Source organism: Haliotis cracherodii, unplaced genomic scaffold, assembly GCF_022045235.1.
Source record: "Haliotis cracherodii isolate W230 unplaced genomic scaffold, xgHalCrac1.p SCAF_7, whole genome shotgun sequence".
NCBI lineage: Eukaryota > Metazoa > Mollusca > Gastropoda > Lepetellida > Haliotidae > Haliotis > Haliotis cracherodii.
The window spans coordinates 30742229-30763748 of NW_027266330.1; the positions used below are offsets into that span (position 1 = coordinate 30742229).

At 41.2% G+C, this 21520-nt stretch overlaps 3 protein-coding genes across 3 annotated transcripts in view; all 3 read left to right on the forward strand.

The window, feature by feature from the left end:
* The first annotated feature begins 4945 nt into the window (after window positions 1-4945).
* On the forward strand, window positions 4946-5539 carry LOC139448795 (uncharacterized). Its single transcript, XM_071230328.1, has one exon. It carries the CDS (start codon window positions 4946-4948, stop codon window positions 5537-5539), a length of 594 nt encoding a protein of 197 aa, XP_071086429.1.
* Window positions 5540-5564: 25 nt separating this feature from the next.
* On the forward strand, window positions 5565-5864 carry LOC139448796 (CWF19-like protein 2). The gene has a single exon (XM_071230329.1). The coding sequence runs from the start codon at window positions 5565-5567 to the stop codon at window positions 5862-5864; it is 300 nt and encodes a 99-aa protein (XP_071086430.1).
* Window positions 5865-10501: 4637 nt separating this feature from the next.
* Window positions 10502-21520, forward strand: part of LOC139449132 (uncharacterized) — a 38179-nt gene continuing 27160 nt past the window's right edge. Inside the window, exon 1 of the mRNA XM_071230616.1 lies at window positions 10502-10609. Coding sequence (XP_071086717.1) covers window positions 10502-10609 — 108 coding nt within the window. The remainder of the gene's footprint in view (window positions 10610-21520) is intronic.

Genomic DNA, 21520 nt, shown 5'->3' on the forward strand with positions numbered 1-21520 from the left:
ACTTGCATCGATTCAGACCACTTACTTATACTTCGTGGTTAATGGTTTAAATCTATTTTATAGAAAGCTTGAAACGTGATATAATTGGAAAAATGTTTTGCTTGATTTTGAAAGGTCAAAAAGTTTAGAGTAGGCTATATTTAATACTGGGAGGGAGTGAGTGAGTATAGGTTTACGCTGCTTTTAGCAATATTGCAGCAATATCACGGCTGGGGACACTGGAAATTGGCTTCACACATCGTATACCTGTATGGCTAGTCCATGAATAGTACTTTTCCTATATTTTGGTGATAAATGCGACTTTAGAATCGTATTTACACCTTGGTACGAGAGCTGGTAAAAATGTCTAAGCCTAACAAACAAAACCAACAATTGGAGAAGTGTTTTCAATTTTATTTTTCAACATAATCCCCCTGCTTTCCAATACACTTCTCATATCGACAGTGATGCTTTTCAGTTCCATTCAGGAAGAAACTTTCTGAAGCCACCTTTAAAACCAATACACGGCAGCTCTGCGGTCATCGTTTTCGTCATAGCGCTTTCCACGAAGCTGTTCTTTCAGATTAGGAAACAGTTTGAAATCACTTGGTGCCAGGTCTGGCGAATATGGAAGATGAGGAAGCTCTTCGAATCAACATTGTCGCACAACAGCCTGTGCAAGTCAGGAGGTGTGAGAAGAGGCATTGTCATGAAGATTATCAGCATAGTAGGCACCTGTAATCTTTCGACTTTAATCAACAAGGATCACACCCTTTGCATTCAAGAATACAGTGGCTTTCGTCACTGATCTTGAAGACGTGAATTTCTTTGGTGCCAGAGAAGTAGAAAGGTGTCATTCCATGGATCATAGTGGTAGACCCATGTTTCATCACCCGTTACTAATCCCGTTTGGAATTTGACGAAATTTCCTCAATTACCTCTAAATTTTCTCTGGCAATGTCAGTTCTTTTTTCCTTATGATACCCAGCGAGCAGGTATCTTATTCATCTGTAAATGTTCATGAATAATAGTGTCAGTGGATCTATGGCTTAGGCCCGTGTCCTCTTCAAGTTCAGCAATGGTAATACGTCTATCTGACCGTAAAAGTTTTTTCTATCTCCTTGATTGACTCTTCATTGATGGAAGTTGAGTGATGTCTAGACCTAGGGTCATCATCAAGACTTGTTCTCCCAGCCTTAAACATAGCTGCCCAACGTTTAACAATGGAATAGCTGGGGCACTTATCAGGATACACTTGTGTATTTCTTGGGGAGTACTTTTCGCGAAAGTTAAAGACTTGATGACTGCTTGGTATCTTGTACTTTACCTTGTACTTTACCTTGTACTTTACCATCACGTTCAAATGGCTGTCACTAATATAGGGAGCACGGTGGCCCAGTCGTCTAAGGCGCCGCGATTCGCTGTGCAGAGTTGCGTCCCTTGGGCACGCCAGAAACCTATGATTGTGGGTTAGAATCCCGGTTCGTCCCGATTATGTTTCTAGGTTTGTCAGCACCCTACCTGTGCGCATGGGTTTCACCGAAGTGGTAAACGTCTGAGACCTGCATCACTTCGGGCTTTCCTCCCACATTTAGCTCACATGCCGTGATATAACTGGAATACTGTTAAAAGCGGCGTTAAACCAAACTCACTCACTCACACACACAATATACAAAGGGCCTCAACAAACCAAATACACTTTCAATGAACTGCTCAAACAATGCACTACATTGACTTGTTCACTTTGTTATGGCCCATAATTGAAAGTTAGTCAGAACCATTTTTAACAGCCATCGAGCAGGGGATGTGTGGCTGTACTTTAAAATGTCTTTCAGGAATTTCAGCAGGCTTAGCAAAGTGACCTTCTGTCCACTCCACAAGTGTCATATTATTCCTAATTTAACACAACTATGAAAAGAAAAAAACTTAGACATTTATGACTTTAAGTACTTTAAGATGAGTTTTTTTTTCTCGATTCCGATTAAGCTGAGTGTGGAAATTGAGTGTGTACCAAGAAATTCAGGAATTTCACGTTTTATTACTATAAATTTAAGGCAATACTAAATTATATCTATATACTAACATCCATTACTTAATATTCTTCTATTATCGCTAGATCCAAATTTAAAATATTTATTAGAAACTGAGGAGAAAAAGAAACTCCTCTCACTCGATTTTATTGATTGTTTATTTTTCAATTAAAATATCTTAAGTTAGCGATATTATATCCAAAAAATAAAGCGTACCTAAGACAGCAGTCAAAGAATACTTATGCATGTGTTTTATTTTTTTAAATATAATTTGGTTTGAATATTAAAATTAAAAGTAACGCATAATACACAACTGATCAAGGGCATCTTAGACATATTTTCTCCGAATATCAATAAATTTGTTTTTTGCGGCACAAATTTACCACATTTCAAACACTGTAGGGGTCATGTGGTTGCAAATTAATTTATTACCAAAGTCTTCATTGAACCAATTTATTTTACACAAAATTCGGCAGTCACAGATTACGTTTTACAAACTTTTGCAGGAATGAGTGATGGTAAAACAGACATAATCAACATTAACAACAGTTCTTTAAATTTTCAATTAAACAAAGAACAAAGTCGGTATACTTCCTTTTGTCCCTCAGTTAAGATTCACATGCAGTAAAAAATACAGTTTAGAATGTTCAGCATTAAACCGGTCTGTACGTCTGACCTAAGCATATTGGAAATAAAAGTGATTGAAATGTCACGTGATGGAACCAAAATGTTCAGTTTTTGTCAAATAATAACAGAAGTGAGTGAGTGAGTGAGGTTTAACGCCGCTCGTAACAGTATTACAGTTATATCACGGTGTGTCAGCTTAATGTGGGAGGAAAGCCCGAAGTGATACAATTCTCAGACGTTTACCACTTTGGTGAAACCCACGAGCAAGGGTATGGTGCTGACAAACCTAGAAACATAATCAGGGCGAACGGGGAGATAAATAGCATGGGATATTCCAGAACCTATCAATAATTTTGGAAGTTTTTTATATCCCTTAATTCTGGAAGATTGCTTACAAGTCGACATATGCTCAGTGCGGGGTAAGCAACAAACAAACAATGTCCAACTTACTCCAAAAATACGAACAGATCTGTAACACTGCAAATTTGTTGTTCAACGGTCGTTTCTCAACCACGCATGCGTGGCCGGAAGGGTGATGTCTTCTGGGCACGTGGTATCTGTACACGTGATTAGCGACATGATGCGATGTTATGTAGAGATTAAGGATGTCTCACGTAGCAACTCCCATTAAGATAATACCGTGGAGATCTAGCTGCCACATTACCGCACCCTGCCCGGGGGTCGGGAGTCTTGTGGCCCGGGGGTGAGGCAGAGAAGAAACAATTCACGGCGTCTCGCTATCTTCTGAAATAATAGGCGAGCGTTTTCTTAATCAGAATGTGACGTTTTTATGAGGTCTTTGCAACAAATTGTATGATGGGTTTTGACTGGATTAGAAAGGTTTATTTCTTTATTGTGTGTTTTATGGTAGTGAAGAGTTTAAACATCTTCCGTGTTGCGTGAAACTGACAGTAGCCATGATAATATTTACCTACCACTTTCCTTAATTGTTTGATTTATGAATTGTTGTAACAGTAAAGTTGCCATTTTATTAATGTTCAGTTCATTAACTAACGCGTGTCGCTTGTCATTTGTAATGACATACCAATTTAAGGATGACCATATCCTTTAGTATATTTAATGTCTCTCGCAGAGCCTATGGTTAATAAAACAGTCACCAAATCAATTTTCACACCCGTTTCTGCTCAAGGAAATTGGAGGGTTCCTTAATACTGAAGAGTTTCTTAACATAATTATATAAATTTAATCTCATACGCAATAATATTTCAGGGACTAGGGAATGATTGTCTTGAATATTAACACTTATTACTTATATGCATCTTCGTAACAAGTAGCTGAGGCAAACACAATAAAGGAGTGAACCACTCTATAAAATGAACGAACGAAAGGAAGGATGGGAGAAGGGAAGAAGAAGGATGGAGAAGGGAGAAACGAAGGATGGAGAAGGGAAGAGGAAGGATGGAGATGGGGAGATATGAAGGATGGAGAAGGGAAGGAAGGAAAAATGGAGAAGGGAAGAAATGAATGATGGAGAAGGGAAGGAATGAAGGATGGGGATGGGAGAAAGGAAGGGTGGAGAAGGGAAGAAATGAAGGATGGAGATGGGAGAAATGAAGGGTGGAGAAGGGAAGGAAGGAAGGATGGAGAAGAAAGGAAATGAAGGATGGAGATGGGATAAAGGAAGGATGGAGAAGGGAAGAAATGAAGGATGGAGATGGGGAGAAAGGAAGGGTGGAGAAGGGAAGGAAGGAAGGATGGAGAAGGGAAGAAAAGAAGGATGGAGATGGGAGAAATGAAGGGTGGAGAAGGGAAGGAAGGAAGGATGGAGAAGGGAAGGAAGGAAGGATGGAGAAGTGAAGGAAGGAAGGATGGAGATAGGATAAAGGAAGGATGAGAAGGGAAGAAATGAAGGATGGAGAAGGGAAGGAAGGATGGATGGAGAAGGGAATGAATGAAGGATGGAGATGGGAGAAAGGAAGGATGGAGAAGGGAAGAAATGAAGGATGGAGAAGGGAAGAAATGAAGGATGGAGAAGGGAGAAAGGAAGGATGGAGAAGGGAAGAAATGAAGGCTGGAGATGGGAGAAAGGAAAGATGGAGAAGGAAAGGAAGGAAGGATGGAGAAGGGAAGAAATGAAGGATGGAGATGGGAGAAAGGAAGGATGGAGATGGGAGAAATGAAGGATGGAGAAGGGAAGGAAGGATGGATGGAGGAGGGAAGGAAGGATGGAGAAGGGAAGGAAGGATGGAGAAGGGAAGAAATGAAGGATGGAGAAGGGAAGGAAAGATGGATGGAGAAGGGAAGGAAGGATGGAGAAGGGAAGAAATGAAGGATGGAGAAGGGAAGGAATGAAGGATGGAGATGGGAGAAAGGAAGGATGGAGAAGGGAAGAAATGAAGGATGGAGATGGGAGAAAGGAAGGATGGAGAAGGAAAGGGAGGATGGAGAAGGGAAGAAATGAAAGATGGAGATGGGAGAAAGGAAGGACGGAGAAGGGAAGAAATGAAGGATGGAGATGGGAGAAAGGAAGGATGGAGAAGGAAAGGAAGGATGGAGAAGGGAAGAAAGGAAGGATGGAGATGGGAGAAAGGAAGGATGGAGAAGGAAAGGAAGGATGGAGAAGGGAAGAAATGAAGGATGGAGATGGGAGAAAGGAAGGATGGAGAAGGGAAGAAAGGAAGGATGGAGATGTGAGAAAGGAAGGATGGAGAAGGAAAGGAAGGATGGAGAAGGGAAGAAAGGAAGGATGGAGATGGGAGAAAGGAAGGATGGAGAAGGGAAGAAATGAAGGATGGAGAAGGGAAGGAAGGAAGGATGGAGATGGGAGAAAGGAAGGATGGAGAAGGAAAGGAAGGATGGAGAAGGGAAGAAATGAAGGATGGAGATGGGAGAAAGGAAGGATGGAGAAGGGAAAAAGGAAGGATGGAGAAGGGAAGAAATGAAGGATGGAGATGGGAGAAAGGAAGGATGGAGAAGGGAAGAAAGGAAGGATGGAGATGTGAGAAAGGAAGGATGGAGAAGGGAAGGAAGGATGGAGAAGGGAAGAAAGGAAAGATGGAGATGGGAGAAAGGAAGGATGGAGAAGGAAAGGAAGGCTGGAGAAGGGAAGAAATGAAGGATGGAGATGGGAGAAAGGAAGGATGGAGAAGGGAAGAAATGAAGGATGGAGATGGGAGAAAGGAAGGATGGAGAAGGGAAGGAGGGAAGGATGGAGAAGGGAAGGAAGGACGGAGAAGGGAAGGAAGGATGGAGAAGGGAAGAAATTAAGGATGGAGAAGGGAAGAAATGAAGGATGGAGAAGGGAAGAAATGAAGGATGCAGAAGGGAAGAAATTAAGGATGGAGATGGGAAGGAAGAAAGGATGGAGAAGGGAAGAAATGAAGGATGGAGAAGGGAAGGAAGGATGGAGATGGGAGAAAGGGCGGATTGAGAAGGGAAGGAAGGACGGATGCAGAAGGGAAAAAAAGAAGTATGAAGGAGTGGTAGGTAGGTAGATGGATGGAAACAAGAAGGATGGATAGATGGAAGGGTGGACAGATTGATGGACAGATTGATAGAAGGGTGTACTGACGGATGTATGGATGGATGGATAGATTGATAGAAGAGTGTACTGAGGGATGTATATATGGATGGGCAGATTGATAGAAGGGTGTATCGACGGATGTATGTGTGGATGAATAGATTGATAGAAGGGTGTAAAGAGGGATGTATGGATGGATGGACAGATTGATAGAAGGGTGTAAAGAAGGATGTATGGATGGATGGACAGATTGATAGAAGGGTGTACTGAGGGATGTATGTATGGATGGACAGATTCATAGGATTAAAGAGGAATGTATGGATGGATGGACAGACTGATAGAAGGGTGTACTGATGGATGTATGGATGGATGGACAGATTGATAGAAGGGTGTACTGATGGATGTATGTATGGATGGACAGATTGATAGAAGGGTGTACTGAGGGATGTATGGATGGATGGACATATTGATAGAAGGGTGTACTGAGGGATGTATGTATGGATGGACAGATTGATAGAAGGGTGTACTGAGGGATGTATGTATGGATGGACAGATTGAAAGAAGGCTGTACTGAGGGATGTATGGATGGACAAATTGATAGAAGGGTGTACTGAGGGACGTATGGATGGGTGGACAGATTGATAGAAAGGTGTACTGAGGGATGTATTTGTGGATGGATGTTAGATTGATAGAAGGATTAAAGAGGGATGTATGGATGGATGGACAGATTGATAGAAGGGTGTACTGATGGATGTATGGATGGATGGACAGATTGATAGAAGGGTGTACTGATGGATGTATGACACACGGAACGAAGGTGATATACTCCATTTCCCATTTTTGACACAAAGATGCAAACCATAAAACAAACTTAAAAAGTAAAGTATATTTAAAGAAAATGAAAGATAAATAGACCTTTCGTCTCTTTCAGGGGTCAAACAATTACCAAAACTGCATATAGCGTTGTAAGGAAGTCTGTCTCACAGTCTCTGAAATATATTATTTTCCCTTATGCCCACCTCTTACTGTAATGCTATAGTCCTAAATGAAGCAAGTCTAGACTTTCCACAGGTTCTAAATCTCCGTCCCACTGGGCTCCTATTCCATTTAATTGTCGTTTATTTCTATCAAAGTTATATATTTTCAGGGACTAAGCGTTAGTCTATGTTAGGCTGTGTGTTGCGTTCATACGCACCTGTCACGGATACGTCCTTCTCGAGTCGGTCATCTACCCCAACGCCATATTTGTGCTATCAGACCCGGCCATCGGACATTCGCAACGGTATGCATTTTATTCGCCTTAATCTGACCATTGCGTCACGCATGTGGCCGGCGTACACACTATCTACACCGGTCATCGTAACGTGTGACAACCACACACATGTGATGACGTCGTCCGTCTTTATTGAGCAGCCATGCGAGGCTGTGGAATGTCACCGTCTTCTCGAAGATGGACTCTGGAAATGGCTCTGATTTAAGCACTACTAATCATTATCAGCAATGTACTAATACTGTGTAATCATAATCAACTTGATTCTCGGGAGACGCAGTAAATATTTGAAATATTTATGAATCACTTTCGAGTAACATCAGTGTTGATTTAACGATGTTATACCTCCATAGGGTAATGAGACATACAGTAAGTGAGTGAGTGAGTTAGGTTTAACGCCGCTTGTAACAGTATTCCAGTTATATCACGGCGTGTCAGCTTAATGTGGGAAGAAAGCCCGAAGTGATGCAGGTCTCAGACGTTTACCACTTTGGTGAAACCCACGAGCACGGGTATGGTGCTGACAAATCTGGAAACATAATCGGGGCGAACCGGGATTCGAACCCACAATCGATGCGGGTAATAAGCCGTCTTGTTTTATAGGAGAACGAACGCATGACATTGATGTATTGATGTGGAATGTTGCCTGGTGTTAGGTCGCTACTTACCACTTCGGTGAAACCCACGAGCACGGGAAACCTAGAAACATAATCGGGGCGAACCGGGATTCGAACCCACAATCATAGGTTTCTGGCGCGCCCAAAGGGACAAAATCCTGCACAGCGAATTGCGACGCCTTAAACGACTGGGCCTCCCGTACCTCCGAGATATATAGAGGCATGCTACAATCCTCCGCTATGTGTTGGATTATTAAGTATAAAAGTTAAAACACAAGATATTTCATGTCAAATATTTAACATAAAATGCCGGACAAAGAAAGTATACATTTGAAATTTGGATTTTTCCTAAAAATTACAAACGTTACTATTAGCCGAAACACTGCAAATTTGAGCCCAAAACACAACGATACCCATGTCAAATACATGACCCCTGAATAACCATTTCTTGTTAGTTTCAATTCCAGGCACCTTCAAACGTGTTGTATACTTTCACGCTGTACATCAAAACATCAATATATAAGTCATACTATTTTTTATAATCCAGTATTTTTATTTGTGTATGATGTAAAACTAGATCACTAGATTACAGGTAATATGCAGGGCATTAGCTGCTCGCTGAACCATTAAATTGTTGTTTTAGACCGGAGTGGTTTGGCAAGTAGTACTATGTTACAAATGACACGTTCAAGAAATCAAAATATTTGTCTTCAAAATGTATAAGATCAAAGGGAAATACGCTGTCGTAAGATGTATAACATATGATATTTTAGTTTTTCTTGACATGACTAGCATGCATCAATCTAATGTGAATGAATGTAATTTGTGACTGAATGACTGAATATGTTTGATCATTTATTTCGCTCAAGGGAACGCATGAGTTATGAAATTTAAAGTAAACTATATTGAACTTATTCCTCGGCGTATTTCCCCCTATAGTATACAGTTCTACTACTATATCTATGTGGACAGAAATGTTCACCAGTAGAGGGATTTAAATGTTAAACAAGTTCAGCCAGCTTGCAGCCTTGGAAAATGTTTTGCATCCCTCTGTTCATCCATTGATGAATTCGGGTACCTACTTCTAATGATGGTTGTAACTCGATGAGGTGAAATGGGGTTTATGTCGAAATCAAAATTGCACTTATATGGCAACGTGCAAGCTGACTGAGATACCATGCCGCATTTTAACATGAATACCCTACTCAGACACGGTTTTCCGACTCCGAGCCGAACAGTCCTTGTTTTATCCCCTTAATTCCGAGCGCCAGACAGGGTAAGAACAATTACCATCGTTTAACGTGATTTGGTATGACGCGGCTGGGGATCGAACCCCGGACCTTCCGATCTCCGGGCACACGCTCTGTCGATTTGACCTCGGAGGCGGTCGAATGTTAGAATGAAACTAGAATCATGTTCATATCTTTATAATGTGCATTTGATCGAAGTAACGAAATGCCCCAATGGTTTGTTGGAACACCGCTCCAAGTCTTGTACATCTTTCATTCACGATACATACTCTGTCCATCGTGGAATTCCATTTACCAAGTCAGCCATAGTGAAGTAGGGCGCGAGTACCCTATCACCACATTAAGGTAGAAGAGATACTACACCGTTATTCCGTCACCAACCCTTTGTGCGTGACGAGACCCACCATAAAGAGATTTTACTGTCAAACTATCGCAGATGGGAAGGCACATTCCACGCAGAGCCCGGGGCAACGTAATCTGGAGTCGCAGTCATTCTCGTCACAGGCGTTGAGATCAGACGTTGAGCCTATCGGCAGCCGGTTGCTCTTGGTGAATATTTTGAGTGATGATCAGCTGTTGCGGGACCTCTTGTTGAGGTAGGGTTTGGTGATTGTTTAATTAATGACATCCGACGTCGCCTACTGTCTCTAAGCTGGTGCAGGAAAAACGAGAGACACGTCTGCCGGAGTGATCAACTGTCGGTGGTAGACGGAAGGAGGATACGCTGTTATTCCGATGCGGACAACTTTAAATTTACAGCTTCGTGCACATGAACCAAAGAGATTGCAGTTGAAATTCATTGGAGAGTTATTTCAGTGATTTTATAGACCACTGAAGAAAAAACATACACTCAGTTGAACATTATCGTCTGCTCATAAGATCGTCTGCAGGTGTGGTCGTCTGCCACAGACCGAAAGGTACACCGACAACCTTGTACTGATATTTATTGAGCTCTGTGAGGAAGACAAGTTGTCCTGACTGGATGTTCACATTCGTTAATACGAAAGTAATTTATCCACATATTTCAAGTGTTTACTTCATCCAGAACCTTTTGGGGATCACTTCATATTTTCGGAACTTATTCCGGAATCGTGACAGGCAGCAGTCGAAGTTCACAGCTCGTCATCAGTGCGTGCCCCTCAGTGACCCTGTGTGGAGTTTGTGAGACTGCTTGTTCATACACTAGGATATCATCTTCCGCGGCATGGATATAGAAAGAAGATAAGTCGACAGCACCAACGTCAGGGATGGCAGAGTCACCATCGTGGGTGAAACAGTTCGACGCACGCCAGCGTCCAAGATCTAATTCCGTGCAACCAGGGACCTCTGCTTTCTGGGACGCCGATCGGACCGCGGTGAGTACTCCACGCCTTTCATAGTATATGTCATGATAAAGATTCGATGTCACTAATGTCTGTTTAAATATATCTTTCATTCGTTTTGGTAATGTTACGCCTGGTGCATTCTTAATTAATCGTGTGTATATCCGTCAATGCCATCATGTCTCATAATAGGTGTTCAACATTTCCAAAGAGCTAACTGCAACTTTAAAACATGTTCCCCCTTTCTGAGTAAAATGAGGAAAATCTGAAACGTTTTAGAGATGTAAAACAATCTATTCCGAAAAGAAAGAGACTAATTTCTGAAGATAAACTAGGCAAAGAATTCGTGACCACACTTTTTAATAATCATAATAATGATGATGATGATGATGATGATGATGATGTGTACATTTATAATGCTCCAAATCCACACCGGAAAGTATGATCAAAGGGCTACAAAACCACGCCAGTCTTGAGTTCAGTGTGCAATCGAATTTTAATCAAATCTTCCTGGGAATAATGCAACCCAAGCTGCCTTGTGAGGCGCGAGAAAGTTAACAGTGACATTTTCGTCTTAATCTACCGGGTACCCAGCCACTGCTTAACAGTGGCATGTTTCGAACAAAGTCACTTTCCCAAGGTGATATCACATTTAACATGAGCTGGAAGTGAAGTGGTAAACGTCTAAGACCTGCATCACTTCGGGCTTTCCTCCCACATTCAGCTGACACGCCGCCATATGAATGGAATACTGTTAAAAGCGATAAACCCAACTCACTAATACCTTTATACCTCTTTAATCAGGGGCGAAACTACCATTGTAGCAGAAAAACAATTGCTTACACCTTAGAAAAAAGCATGATTTTTTTACACCTAAAAAAGCACATTTTTTTATACGTAAACCTCAATTTAACATCTATGCAGTAGGTTATGAATTCAAACTCAACACGGTTGAACGTGATATTTATTGTCTTACTTTAAGATTGTAGTGGTAGATGGTTTGTGCCGTAAGCAATCCGCGCTGTCACAATTGTTTTCATTATAATTATAGGTCGGCTCGCGTTAAAATATGAAAATATTAATAATCATCACATACTACGAATGAACATGTAAAAACACATAAAAGTGATGTTATCGATTCGTTTTAATGTTCAAATTTTATTTGGCATCTTAGATGTTTCTTGAATGAAAGTAGAAAATGTGTTGGTGAAACACCTAATATATATATAAAAATAATAAATAATAAAAAAATTATAATAAATAAATTACTAATATTTGTTACAAATAAAACATAAACTGTCCCAAAATGCTTAAATGTGTTTAAGAGTATTTAATTTTTAAACATTTCTGGAGGGCATGCCCCCAAACCCGGTCGCTTCGCGTCCTCATAAGATTGGTTTTGCTTACTATAGCCTAGTTGCGCCCGTTATTGGCTGATCGAATACAGACATCACCTGTATATAGACTCCTCTTTAATCTGTCATACAGATCCTGAAACAAATATATCCAATATAGCCAATGCAAGTCTATAATGTTTGGATTACTGCAGTATCTGAAAATGAAGAAAGTCTCTGGGCTCATTTTTATTATATTCCATAACTATAATTTAAGAACTGTAATTCGGTAAAATATATTCATTTCAGAGACTAGATGTTAGTCTAACTCCTCTGCAGGGAATGCTACGTCACGTTTATTGATACTGATGCATGTATCGCTGTTGTGAGCTTGTGGACTTCGGGACAGCATAGGGAAGACGAAAATTGGAGGCTACCGAAACAGCATTTTAAGCAGGATTATTTTAAAATATGTCTTCCCATTGCTTTCAAAATACCCAGTAGGCTGGATCCAAGGTTGTAAAAAAAGTATTGAATACCGAACGAAAACGATCAAATACCCAATGTGAATGATCACATGTGAATACATACTCAATGGCTCAAATAATTATCTGAGGCCCTGACATTTACTAATCTGGGGTACAAATTATTTAACATACTCCCTGCAAAAAAAAACAAACCCAAAAAACAAAACAAACAAAAATAACAAAAAAAACCCAACTATCAATTATCGCCTTGATACCTACCAAAGGTCAAAGGGTACATATTAACGACGATCAGCCGTGTATTTAACATTCCACATGGTAAACGGGTGCTCAAGTCACTGTATTGTTCGACCCGTGAACATCCGGGGTAGAATAGGTCTTCAGCAACCCATGCTTGTCCTAAAAGGCGACTATGCTTGTCGTAAGAAGCGACTAACGGGATCTGGTGGTCAGGCTCGCTGACTTTGTTGATGCATGTCATCGTATCCCAATTGCGTGGATCGATGCTCATGATGTCAATCACTGGATTGTCTGGTCCGGACTCGATTATTTACAGACCGCCGTCACATAGCTGGAATATTGCTATTGTGCGGCGTTAAACAACACACAAACAAACAAACAAACAAACAAACAAACACTGTTTAGTCAAACCACGCACTGAGGGGGGAAGGTACGTGCGATTGATCGAAGAAAGACCTCATTTCTCCCGAAAGTCCGATACAGCATCAATGACGAAACATTTAGATAATTTACTAGTAACCGCCATCCTGCTTGGTACAAACTCCTTGTCAGTTTTATTACATCGAAGCTGACGTATCAGATTAATCGTACTTCCCTGCCTAGTGACAGAAGTCTTCTCAGCGTGATGTATGACCTCGTGTTGGCTTTGTGTGTTGTGACTTCATCGATGTTAATTCTATTTTATCTGTATAAAATGAAATTTAAAAAATGAGATTGATTCCCCAGTGGGCATTATCACGTGGTATGACTTATCATGGCGTATTTCGAGCGCCCTTAATTGCTTTCTGGGACAAATTGCGACACACTCATTTATCGTGTTCCTGTATTATCTGTATGTGGGGCGGTCGGGTAGCCTAGTGGTTAAAGCGTTCTCTCGTCACGCCGAAGACCCGGGTTCTATTCTATACATGATTAAAATGTGCAACCGTCGTGATATTGCAGGAAAATTGCTAAAAGCGGTGTAAAACCATACTCACTCACATTACGGGCTTGCAATGGCCCGTGATTAGTTTTGGTCGCTTCCATTGTCTTGCTTGTCACGTGACAGATACTCGAATGTATGAGTACCCCAAGGCTTTGTGGGGCGGTCGGTTAGCCTTGTGGTTAAAGCGTTCGCTCATCACGCCGAAGACCCGGGTTCGATTCCCGACATGAGTACAATGTGTGAGGCCCATTTCTGGTGTCCTCCGCCGTGATATTGCTGGAATATTGCTAAAAGCGGTGTAAAATTAAACTCACTCACTCACTCAAGGCTATTACTAACACATGAACTAACTGTTCAACAGATGTAATTTATTCCTGCGTTCCTAAGCCTCGCCAGCCAAACTACAAAATATAGCCATGAAGGACCTCTTTCATTCTTTTCAATTACACAATAAGAGCTGAGTGAAATACAGTTAAATGTATGAGTGAGTGAGTTGGGTTTAACGCCGCTTTTAACAGTATTCCAGTTATATCACGGCGTGTCAGCTTAATGTGGGAGGAAAGCCCGAAGTGATGCAGGTGTCAGACGTTTACCACTTCGGTGAAACCCATGAGCACGGGTATGGTGCTGACAAACCTAGAAACATAATCGGGGCGAACCGGGATTCGAACCCACAATCATAGGTTTCTGGCGTGTCCAAGGGACGCAACTCTGCACAGCGAATCGCTATGATAAGAAACAAAAGCACTCAGGGTGGAACGGAGACACTGTCCTCCGCAATAATAGTTTGTTTGTTGTTTAACGCCGCACTCAGCAATATCCCAGCTGTATGATGGCGGTCTGTAAATAATTTAGTTTGGACCAGACAATTTAGTGATTGATATAATGAGCAACGATCCACGTCAAGGTTCGATGGCTTGCTATCAACTTAGTCAGCGAGCCTGTCCCCCCGAACTATTTAGTCAACTCTCACGACAACCATAGGTTCGTACCCGGATTCCCAACGGAGATCACAAGATAACGGTACTTGTTAACTGTTATATTGTTTTGAATCATAATTGACATATCTAATAGTGTTTGAACGACTTGAATAACGTTTGCTTGGTCTGCCAATTTGAAAAGCCTAGTTACTCTTTATGTAATCGAACGCTTCCGCGGTTTTGAGATAGAGCGTCAGCCCGGAGAACAGGAGGCCGTGGTTCCATCCTCCACCGCGTAATACCAAAAGACGTTAAAAGATGGTACTTGTTGTTATCTTGTCTGGCGTTCGGCATTAAGGGTCTCAAACAAGGACCAGTTTGCTCGGAGTCAGTATACTGTGTCTGGGTGGGGCAAGCACTATAAAATCGGCATTAATCCGGACAAGTACAAGCAGCCACCCACCCACCCCACCACCAACAAACAAACACGTGGATGCACGTCGTTTAAGTGCAATACTCTTGATCGTTAAACCCTATTTCACCTCCCCTTTGCTGTCTTTATGTAAACAAACAAACAAACGAGGTTGTCTTTTGACGGAACATGCTCATTGCTAAACAAAAACAACCTCTTAAATTAACAGAAAGTGGACACGGGGTTGGGCTTAGCAAACGACATAAAGTATGACAAGCATTTTTTAAAGTCCAAAAACGCAATCCAGATACAAATTCAACCCTATCTTGTCGCAAGACTACTCACAAGAAGTTAAGGGCCACGGAATCTGTCATATTGCTGTAGTCGGGTGGCCCTTAACTTCTTGTGAGTAGTATGTGTACAACACATGGGAAGGTGTTGGCTGAATATTTCTATGATTTAAACGCCATGTCAGTGGGAACAATCTACCTGTCAGTCTCACGCATTAACTTTACACGTTGTCTACGAGGGACTTCACTTGAGCACGTTATGCATACGATTAGGCCTAATCCTGTCCTGGAAATTTATCCTATATTTTAGCGTGCGTGGACTGGTTTCCGGGGAGACGTGCCTACGTTTAACCTGTGAATTTATGCTGCGTAACATAAATGAATAACATAAATGAATAACATTTCTAGCGTGGCAAAGTAGGATGTCAGTTTGTGTTGCATGGAATGTTTGCGTGTCAGTGTAGTGACAATATATACCACAATTCGCTGCTTGTTTTTTTTGTATAAGATTTAACCTGTAAAACTATGTTCACTTATACAGAGAAGTTATATAAGACGACAACGCCAGAGAATAACCAGTCTCGATTATCAGTCGAAACAGATTCCATTGGGAGTATAAGGCAAAAAAGCGGTGAACATTATATAAATGGATCACTGAAAATCAGTGAAGACACCAGGTGTTCGCTATAAAACACACGCGAGGAATAATTCGGGTGTCTCGTCCCTTATGTGAACTGCACGGGATTTAAAATCGCTGTTATCATTATTCAAATGCTTTAAACTTTGCTTGCAGTTTACGTGTCCAGTAACCTCGTTATTCCGGAAGCCCTTCATGTGGACACCTCGCTTTACGGACGATTACTTTTCCAGACGTCTAAAACTATGAACATGACATTGAACGATTCCGTCTGTGTTAACGATTACATAACGCTGTTGTGAACAGTATCAATTTTAAGTGAGTGAGTGAGTGTGGTTTTACGCCGCTTTTAGCAATATTCCAGCAAGATGACGGCGGGGGATAACAGTAAATGGGCTTCACACATTGTACTCTTGTGGGAAATCAAACACGGGTCTTCGGCGTGACGAGCCAACGCATTAACCACTAGGCTACCCCAACGCCCCGTATAAATTTTAAGGTATATGTTGTGTTCGCGTCAAGGAAAATAAGGCGTGTCCCCATACCACTAAGGGACGTAACTCTGTATTATGGCGTTACATACCATGGGACTACGCAAGTCCTACTCAGTATAACGATGTTCAAATGGGAATTGATTTCTGAAATACCCTAAGACAACTCCCCACAAGTCTATTAACCAGCTCAGACAACAGATAAACTTGTCCAACTGCTCTGTGTCCTGTAACGGTCGTCACGGTGACGTAACTAAGAAGACAGCTGTCACTGCGCTCCATCACCGTTACCGGCCTAATGGTTGGGCGGTGATGTTCAATGATAGCAATGATTGTTAGCATGATATATGACAGACACATTTCCTTTATACAACCGCTGATAAGGTAATCCGTGTGTCTAGCCCGGAGATCACCTTGAAGACAAGCTGATGGGACTGAAGGTCAATTAGATAAATATTCTGGTTTCTCATTTACAAAACCTTCATCGCATCAAATTTTAATTACTGACCCGTTATTTTGCACTTCTGCAACAAAGCCAGCACAACAAAATTAAAAACAATTCAGGAGAGATACCTTAGAATTTTTTATGGTGAGCTCACGTCCCAGTCTATTAACCATGACTGGCACTAATTTTCTTCATGTATTTTGTTAGTTTGTTGTTTAACGCCGCACTCAGCAATATTCCAGCTATAAGACGGCGGCCTGTGTAAATAATCGAGTATGGACCAGACAATCCAGTGATTGACATCATGAGCATCGATCCACGCAATTGGGATACGATGACATGCATCAACCAAGTCAGCGAGCCTGACCACCCGATCCCGTTAGTCGCCTCTTACAAGCATAGTCGTCTTTTACAGCAAGCATGGGTTGCTGAAGACCTATTCTACCCCGGATCTTCATGGGTCTTTCTTCATATAAATGGCTTTAAGGACATAACTTGGGAAGTATTCAAAATCGTCAACAAATTTCTCCAAGCTACATTCAAAACTTAATAACCTTAAAACAAACGGCGTTCTTCTTCAGGCAGCAGGAAACGGCGGAGATCCCCGGCTTTAAGATCAAAGTTCGGGTTGAAATAATTTGCATATGAAGCTTCTTGGGTATGGAATAATCTGCCGAATGAGCTCCGAAAAACAGAATCCTACATAGATTTCTACAGACTGCTCAAGACCTGGAGGGTAGGATAGGTCATCAGCAACCCATGCTTGCTGTAAAAGGCGGTTATGCGTGTCGTAAGAGGCGACTAACGGGATCGATGGCGTTGATCGATGCTCATGATATTAATCTCTCGATTGTTTACAGACCGGCTTCATAAATCTGAGTGCGGCGTTAAACAACAAACCAACCAGCCATATTCATCTGCTCTATTTGACAGAACAGTCCCACCTGTCCCACCGCAATGTTATTTAGTTCTTTTTCACTTTAAATTTCGGGGCGGCGGGTAGTGGTTGATGCGTTCGCTCGTCACGCCGAAGGTCCGAGTTCGATTTCCCACATGGGTTCAATGTGTTAAGCCCATTTTTTTATGTCCCCCGCCATGATATTGCTGGGATATTGCTAAGAGGGGCGTGAAACTATACTCAGTCACTCCTTCCACTTTTTATTTCCAGTCTTTTTTAGGGGGCACGGATGGCCCAGTCGTCTAAGGCGCCGCGATTCGATGTGCAGAGTTGCGTCCCTTGGGCACGCCAGAAACCTATGATTGTGGGTTCGAATCCCGGTTCGCCCCGATTATGTTTCTAGGTTTGTCAGTACCATACACGTGCTCGTGGGTTTCACCGAAGTGGCAAACGTCTGAGACCTGCATCACTTCGGGCTTTCCTCCCACATTAAGCTGACACGCCGCGATATAACTTGAATACTGTTAAAAGCGGCGTTAAACCGAACTCACTCACTGTCTTTGATAATGTTTCTTATAAAAACGAAAAAAAACATCTCTTAAGAGCTAATGTAGTTTAATACCCCGTAACCAACGTTAAAGTATTCTTGTATCTTGTAGCATGACTGTTTTTGGATGGGAGATTTAATTATTTCGTGTAGGTCACAAGTCTAAAAAAGTAATGGTCTATATTTGGCCACGCCCAGCATATCGAGATGAAAGATGTTGGTAACCGGTGTAAAAACAAAATTTAAGTTGAACAGGTCGTTTCTTAACATTCCTTGAAATTGAAATAAAACATGGTAACATGAAAGTTATATAACATATTATTCATCCTAATGTCGTTTCTGTTTATTTTAATAGTACTTGATATTAACCGGACCAATATACTGATTCAAATTAAGAGTTCATTTAAAACGCATATTCAAAAATTGAAATAATTTTTATTTCGTGTGATGACTCACATTATTAATAAATCTTCATATAGCCTCATAAAAAGGAATGAAAAATATGTTTTTTTTATCCGTCACCCTTTTCAAATTAATGTCATTACTGTTCTAAATCAGCCTAAACGGGTCTTCCAACAATCAATATACACAGAGGCCTCTGCTGACACTTTCAAGGTATTGTTCGTGTATCATCAATCAGCTCACTATATACCTGACAACACTTGACAATCTTAAACATTGACAAAGCAATCAATTAATCAACTTGTGGAACTCCCTTGTCCTGCATCAGTCGAATGAATTTCAGCACGTAATTGATGGTTACACAATTTATCATCAGGGTAATTCTTAATTGTTAATTGATGCTTATCATAGCATTATTACCAAATGTATCTTTCTTTACGGATCCGCTTTTGAAAATGATTTAAATAACCGGAAAGACATTCGTGAATATATAATGTCGACGCAAGAGAACCAGTTTCGATTATCCGGTCGCTCCAGTGGGCGTTAAAGGCGGTGAATAATCATATGAATGGATCACTGAAAATAACTGATGACGTCAGGGTAATCATGTCCTGCCCTACAGGTAGCACCCGCCACTCACACAATTTGCATAAAATACGTGTTTGTTGACTGACACACCTAAGAAAAATCTCGCAAAAAACTCAGCATTTCAACGAGCGTCATGCTTCTTAATTCATTATTACGCAGACCAAACTTTTAAGAAATCGCTTAAAAACTCCTGACTGCAGGTTTTGTGCTAATGTTTGTTTTGAATTCGACCCTATCAGTTTGCATAGAAGCAGTTAAAGACTGAAGTTCATGGTATGGCTTTAGAAGATGTCCATGCTAACCAGAGTGAGTCGTGTTTTACGCCGCTTTGGAAGTTACATCACGGTGCTTCAGCTATATATGTGAAGGAAACCCGAAGGTCTAAAGAACGATTAGGTTAATCATAAATATAATAACAATTTTCTTTTTGAAATCCCTTCATCTAGATTTGAGTGTTTGTGAGTATGACTTTTCCTGTCATGAACTGTGTAAGTAGGTTAGAATATGTAAAAAAAGGTTGACAAAATTGAATTTTCATAACAATCTCAGATCTGCTAAGTCTTATAAGCGAAAATACCGAAATCAAATACTCAATAAAAAACCCAATGATTCTTCGTGTCCTCAATGTTGAAAAAAATAAATGCTAATAATTGTATTTGTTGTGGCCTAATGACGATACTTCTCACACATTCATGACTGCAAGTCTCACCCGAGATAAATACTAAAAACAACCTATCACACTCATCATCAAGACAGGCGTTCGGGTAGCCTAGTGATTAAAGCGTTCGCTCGTCACGCCGAAGACCCGGACTCGATTCCCGAGATGGGTACAATGTGTGAAGCCCATTTCTGGTGTCCCCCGTCGTGATATTGATGGAATATTGCTAAAAGCGGCGTAAAACCAAACTCGCTCACTCACACTCATGACCAAGACTTACACTTAGTCTCTGAAGTTATATACTTTTGTGACAAGCTAACAAGTACATTTAAATTGAGAACGAGCCCAAGTGAGATGGAACATTCCTGGGAAAATCTAGACTTACATTACAGTAAGGGCTTGGTGGAGAGAAAATAATATGGTTCAGTGACCGTGAGACAGACTAACTCATCACCGTCCTGTCTACACCTACACGTGTGCCGCCCACCCCCACGTAGCGTCGCCCCACCCACGAGATATAGTGGTAGTATTTCCGGGTGCTGGTCCACTCAGCGTTCACTGTGTCACGGCTATTTCTGACGTTCCCCCTAATGTGAATATCCTAGATAAACTATCATTTTATCTGCCTTGCGCATCCCCCGCAGCACGTATCTATCGGTAAAGGTGCGGCCAGCGTCCATGTCATTAAATCTAATAATAATCCTCGTAAACGCGGTGACAATGCATGCACGTATTCACATCCTTAGAACGGTATATAAATATTTTCCGGGGGGATGGGATACTCTATCTATAGAGTAGTAAGTGTTAAAATACTTTTTTATACTTTTTCATACCTCCATGTCAGAATGATGATTGATTGGTCCACGATCTTGCTAAAATACCTTATTACCTATGTGTTTAAACTGAGTTTAGAGGAAGGGATAACACCCGTCTTCAATTACGCTGAAAATTAGGAATGTCCCGATACATGCTACTCAAAAGAGGATAAGGACCACCCGATTATTTCATATTTCTTTAGTTAATTTGTCATGGTTTGAAATAATCGGGTGACCCTTAACTTCATTTGAGTCGTATATAATCCTCAATTCTTGATAGGGAAATTAACTATTTAAAAATGTTACCCACAAGTGATTAATTTGGTGTAAAAATAAGAATATCGCTATCAAATCTTGAGTTGTATTGTTAATTCGCCATTCGATGGCTGTCACATCAAGACATTCTCGACATTGTGTATATTTTGAATCTGTTTATGTATCAATTATTATGGGAAAAAAGTGGAAAATAACTGAAAACCGACTCTGAAGCTGAAAGTGGTGGTGGAGTATCAGTGTATGTTAGTTTGAAAGCGCAGGTTCCATTCCCCTATGCCGGCAATGTGGCCACATGCGGCGGTTGGCATTTGCAGTAACACTACCCTATCTATTTCACTAAGCAGTACAGACCCCCTCTGTGGTCTAGTGGTAGAGCGTCCGCTCGGAGAGCGGAAGGTCCGGGGTTTGATCCCCGTACGCGTTACCAAAAGACGTGAAAAGATGGTCGTTGTTTTATTCTAGATGCTCGGCGTTAAATTGCAGGTCGGTATTCGTGTAAGGCATTGTATCTCAACAGGCTAGCACTATAAAACTGGCGTAAGAGCCACTATATACATAAGGGCTATAATCTTGAACGCGAA

Coding starts and splice junctions, on each gene's coding strand:
- LOC139448795 (XM_071230328.1), top strand. CDS start 4,946: ATGAAGGATGGAGATGGGAGAAAGGAAGGATGGAGAAGGGAAGAAATG.
- LOC139448796 (XM_071230329.1), top strand. CDS start 5,565: ATGGAGAAGGGAAGAAAGGAAGGATGGAGATGTGAGAAAGGAAGGATG.